Source organism: Vicia villosa, linkage group LG2 (assembly GCF_029867415.1).
Source record: "Vicia villosa cultivar HV-30 ecotype Madison, WI linkage group LG2, Vvil1.0, whole genome shotgun sequence".
NCBI classification, from domain to species: Eukaryota; Viridiplantae; Streptophyta; class Magnoliopsida; order Fabales; family Fabaceae; genus Vicia; species Vicia villosa.
Window position 1 is genome coordinate 54,950,382 of NC_081181.1, and position 5,789 is coordinate 54,956,170.

The following is a 5,789-nucleotide window of genomic DNA, read 5'->3' on the forward strand; positions in this document are numbered from 1 at the left end:
CCACACATGCAGGAGTTGAAGTGCAATACAACGGTCCTTTGTATTAAAATATTATAAAAAATGTAGCCGTTGTACAACGGCTCTTCTTCTTCTTCTTTTTTTTTTTTTTAAATTTTGTTTGGTTATAAATAGAAGTCAATATTTTCAAGTTGTATCTCATAAATTTATTTCTCTCACACAATTTTATCATCCTATTAGTCTTCAATTGATCATATATTTTACCAATTTTTTCATCTTATTTGTTCAAATTATTATTGTTAAGGTCAAATGGACCCTAATCAATATAATTTTCAACAATCTATGTTCCATCTCATACAAAATCAGCAAAATTATAATCCTCAAAATTCTCAATTTCCCCCACCACCAACAAACTCTACCGTATTTTTTTCGCCACCAAACAACCCAAATATGTATTTTAGACCACATATAAATACTCATGGGATGAATTTTTCTCATCATGAACCCGAAACACCAAATGAGTTTATGTCCGAACGTCAAGTTCCACAATTTTCAACTCAAGTTGGTATTAAAAATATTACAATTGATAAGGAACAAAGGCGTCCAGTTAAAAAAAAACCTCGAGAGGTATTCACAAGGGAAGAAGATACACTTCTTATGCAATCATGACTCAATGTTTCAAAAGGTCCAATTGTAGAAGTTGATCAAAAAGTCGATAGCTTTTGGTTAAGAATCACCGATAATTATAACCAATATCGTGGGCAGTCACGAGAAAAGCTACAAGGCCAATTAAAATCTTGATGGTATCGAATAAATGGCCTTGTTCAAAAATTTGTTGGGTGTTACAAACAAGTTGTTCATGGAAAAAAAAGTGGGGCATCAGAGAAAGATATCTTAGTCAATGCACATGCTTTTTTTGAACAAGATGAAGGTGCACCATTCAATCTTGAGTATGCATGGAGGCTTTTAAAAGATGATCCTAAATGGATGGGAGCATGCACCAAAAATTCTTCAAAGAGAACAAAGAATTCTACTAGTGGTGCATACACGGCATCACCAAACTTAGAGACACCTTCAAGTTATGAGTTTAACTCATCATCTCCAACGGAGCGTCCAATGGGACAACAGGCGGCAAAACGAAAAGGTAAGGCAAAAGAAAATACAAATGCAACTGAACCTCCTTCTAGTGTTATTTCTGATACAATGAATAAAAGAATGGATTTAATGGAAAATCTAGCACGGCTTAAGGAGGAAGAAAACAAATTAGTCTAGGAAAAGATGGAGTTTGAAGCAATGCAATTCATAATGTCAGACACTTCTAAGATGAATGATACTGAGCGTGAATTTCATGAAAAACGTTGTAATAACCTAAAAGAAAAATATGGATGGTAATAATACGCGGTGTTCTAGTATTTATTATATTTAAATATTATGTAGTACTTGTTATGTATCAACAACTATTATTGTAATAAGATGCAACATTCTAGTATTTATTATGTTTCAAATATTATTCAAAATAGTCGTTATTCAAATTAAATATTATTCAAACTAGCCGTTATTCAAATTAAATATTACTCAAACTAGCCGTTATTCAAATTAAATATTATTCAAAGTAGCCGTTATTCAAACTAGCCGTTATTCAAATTAAATATTATTCAAACTAGCCGTTATTCAAAGTAGCCGTTATTCAAACTAGCCGTTATTCAAATTAAATATTATTCAAACTAGCCGTTATTCAAACTAGCCGTTATTCAAATTAAATATTATTCAAACTAGCCTTATATATATATATATATATATATATATATATATATATATATATATATATATATATACCTTCATTCTTTTCTCACTTTTCTATCACCCCCTCTCATTCTTCTATCATTTTCCTAGCATCCTTCTCTCATTCTTTTATCATTTTTCTATCACTATTCCCTCACTTCAATGGATTCAAACAATTCAAACAACCTCAACAAACTTTTTTGAAAGGTGATTGAATAAGAACTTATGGACAACACAGATGAAGAACTATTGTTGTCAATGCTCGAGAAGGAATGCCAATCTGGAAGTTCATCAAGGAAAAAAAGAAGATCAGTGATAAATCGGAATCGCGAAGAAGGGCATATATGATTAGTCAATGACTACTTCTCAGAAAATCCAGTATACACAGATGCCCAATTTTGTAGAAGGTTTAGAATGCATAGGCATTTATTTCTTCGAATTATAGAAACCCTTGGAAATTATGATGAGTATTTTCAAATGAGGGTCGATGCAACTGGTAAAATGGGTCTTACACCATTGCAGAAATGCACTTCTGCTATTCGTATGTTAGCATATGGATCTTCTGCTGACATTGTAGACGAATATGTTCGAATTGGTGAAAGCACTGCAATTGAGTGCTTAGAGAGATTCGTAATGGGCGTGAATGAGGTATTTGGGGCCGAGTATTTGCGAAGGCCTAATAACAATGATGTTGAACATATTTTACAAATGGGGGAGTCACGTGGATTTCCAAGCATGCTAGGTTCCATTGATTGTATGCATTGGGAATGGAAGAATTTTCCTGTTGCATGAAAAGGACAATTTTGTCGAGGTGATCATGGTAAACCCACGATCATGCTTGAAGAAGTGGCATCGCAAGACCTGTGGATTTGGCATGCATTTTTTGGTATTGTAGGTTCGAACAATGACATTAATGTGTTAAACCAATCCAATGTGTTTAATGATATTTTGGAAGGACGTGCTGCTAGTGTGCAATATACAATCAATGGATCTCCATATAATATGGGGTATTATTTAGCGGATGGTATATATCCTGAGTTGGCTACATTTGTCAAAACCATTTCGATGCCGCAAGGAGAAAAGAGAAAACTATTTGCACAACACCAAGAATCAGCTAGAAAGGATGTGGAACGGGCATTTGGAGTGCTTCAATCTCGTTTTGCAATAATACGTGGTCCAGCGCGTGCTTGGCACATGGAAACCCTCAAGCATACCATATATGCTTGCATCATATTGCACAACATGATTGTCGAAGACGAACGACATACATATGAAGGTGATTTTGATTACTCTTACGATAATGTAGGTAACAACAACTCAACGACTGAAACTTCTAACGGTCCTCATCCGAATCTTGCAACACGACTACAAAGAAGAGCAAATCTTCGTGAAAAACAAGTTCATCGCCAACTTCAAGGCGATCTAGTCGAGCATATTTGGGAACGTTTTGGACATGAGGACGATGAAAATTAAATTTGAGTAATTCTGTTATGTAATTTATTTTTATTGTTTTTAATTATATTTTTATTGTTTTTAATTATATGTCATGCACTTGAGATTAATTTTAATTATAATTTTAAATTTTATGTTTAATTTTATTAATTTTATTAATTAAAATTTATATTATTATTTTAAATCAAATAAAATTTAGCATGAATAAAATATTAATATACAAAGTAAAATTGTGGGACCCAATATGAGTTCTTTAAAATTACATCGGAGTGAAAATTGGAGTGAGTTGCTTCAAGATGATGTGGACTAATGGGTCCCATAAAGAACCAAATAATGGGTTGCACCATTGGAGATGCTCTAAGGGATGCATTCTATTTAAAAGATGATTAAATTTAGATGAATTGGTTTTAATAGTTGTGATTAAAACTAGATGGAAAACCAGTGAAAATACTGTGGATTGGTTTTGAATGCTCTATATAATTACTCCTCCATCCGTTTCATAATAAATGTCTCATTTGTACTTTTTATATGTCTCAAAATAAATGTCTATTTAGAATACCAATACAACATCTATTACTTTTTTCCCACTATTATACCCCTATTTATTAACTTTCACGTTTTTCAACTACTCCACTATCTATAATAAATAAGGGTATTTTAGTAAATGATACTAATTTTATCATTAAAATTAACTTATATAATTATTTTCTTAAAAATCGCGTAGAACTCAAATAAGACACTTATTATGAGACGGAGAGAGTATATAATTCAATTTTAAATATACACATTATCAACACTGACCCTTGCCCACCTAATTTATTAGGACAATTCCGGCCTTAAAAGTGGTCACATGTCACTCACTATAACTATGGTTTTCATGAATTAAGATTGTAAATTATTGAATCTTTATCTTGATAGATGGAATGTTGAAATGAAAGGATAGAGAGAGGTGCAAAGCAAAACTTAATTTGACATTAATTTAAGAAAACTATAGTTTAACAATCATGGTGTACCATGTTAAGTAGGAAATTACTAGAGTTTTCCCAAGGATAGAGATTCTCAATGAATGATTGGTTAATATTTTGTCAGAGAAGAACGTGTGTGACTTTTTATTTATTTATTTATTATTCATCTAAATTAGTAAGATGCATAGTCAGAATTCTTAGGCTACAAATAAAAATATCTTACTAGTAGTCTTTTTCTTTATTGTGAGAATATATTTGCTTTGTATCATGCATGAAGAAATTGACATTCCATAAACCGACTATAAGAAAATTCTTGTTCTTTCTTATCCTTCGTTGATGTGGAGTTTCAGTTATGTGTTAACATCAGGAATTTTTATATTCTTATGTCCCTTCCGTTACACAAGTGGCCTTTTCAATTAAGGTTGACTCTCTTATAAGTTGTATTGGAGTATAACTACTTTATAAGAACTTAGGTTAGAAGTAGTTAGAAGAGTTAGTTAGAATAATTAACGGTTAGCATGACCGTTTTTAAAGGTGTACAAGACGGAATATTGTATATGGGTCTAAATTTGTCATGGTTAAATCGTAATTAAATAGAACTTTATAAAATATTTTCTTTGTTAAATAATGGTTAAATAAGACATTTAATTATTTTGTCATAGTTTAACTAAGACATAATTACACAAAACCTTCAAAAACTTAAAACGACTTTGTCTCTTAGCTTGTGTTACTAACCAGTAACCTTTAAAAATAATGAATGAACACAACAAAATCTTGTGATATCTCTCTCCTTATGCTTCATAGTTCATTAATTATGTTATCATTAGGCTGAAAAGGGACCACTTCTGCTTCTATTTCTTATTTTTCTTCGTTGTTTCTCTTTGCAAGTTGAAGCTTCATAGAAGCTTTCGTTTTCTATTCAAGAATCTGTGCAGGTTGATTTCTTCATCAAGCTTCAATGGAAGATCAAGAAAATTAGCTGCAAGACACAACATGTGGTTCGATCTTCATAAGCTTTTTCATCACAAATGGTCTAAAGATTATGAGTATTAAATTGGTAAAGATTAAGCATTGTTTACTCGCGTTGCTATCAACGATCTCTGAAACCGTGTTGCCACACATGTTTTCATGTAAACAACCATATGAAGTGCGGGATAAGGTATATAAACACTTTCATTCTCATATGAGGGCACGAGTTCATCAACTAAGGTCTAAGTTGAAAACTAGCAGGAGAGGTATTCATTCAATCTCTAAGTTTGTACTTCAAATTTGAGCCATAACTGATTCCTTGGTAGTTGTTGGTGATTCCTTATTCTTATCCTATTGAGGTCTTAGTTGTAAATGGTCATAGCCTTGCAGTCAAGTCTGTAGGTTTCCAAATTTTATGTTCAATGTTATTATCAAAACTAGAAAATATGATCAGAACATTTCATGTTCTAACATGTAGGTTTACTATTCCTTGTTCCATTGGTTCACTAACTATTTGTCATGCTTTATTTGATTTAGGAGCTAGCATTAATATGATGTTGTTGTCTATGATGAGAAAATTAAATTGTGGCGAACCAAAGCCAACTGAGATGACTCTAACATTAGCTGATCATTCTATCACTTATCCATATGGATTTCTTGAAT

General features: G+C 32.0%; 1 protein-coding gene across 1 annotated transcript; it reads left to right on the forward strand.

The window, feature by feature from the left end:
- The first annotated feature begins 2,241 nt into the window (after positions 1 to 2,241).
- On the forward strand, positions 2,242 to 3,213 carry LOC131649082 (uncharacterized). The gene is made up of 2 exons (XM_058918827.1): positions 2,242 to 2,494; positions 2,636 to 3,213. The coding sequence occupies exons 1-2, from the start codon at positions 2,242 to 2,244 to the stop codon at positions 3,211 to 3,213; spliced, it is 831 nt and encodes a 276-aa protein (XP_058774810.1).
- Positions 3,214 to 5,789: the final 2,576 nt, after the last annotated feature.

Coding starts and splice junctions, on each gene's coding strand:
- LOC131649082 (XM_058918827.1), top strand. CDS start 2,242: ATGGGTCTTACACCATTGCAGAAATGCACTTCTGCTATTCGTATGTTA. Junction 2,495..2,635: donor CATGCTAGGTTCCATTGATT/GTATGCATTGGG, acceptor TTGGTATTGTAG/GTTCGAACAATGACATTAAT.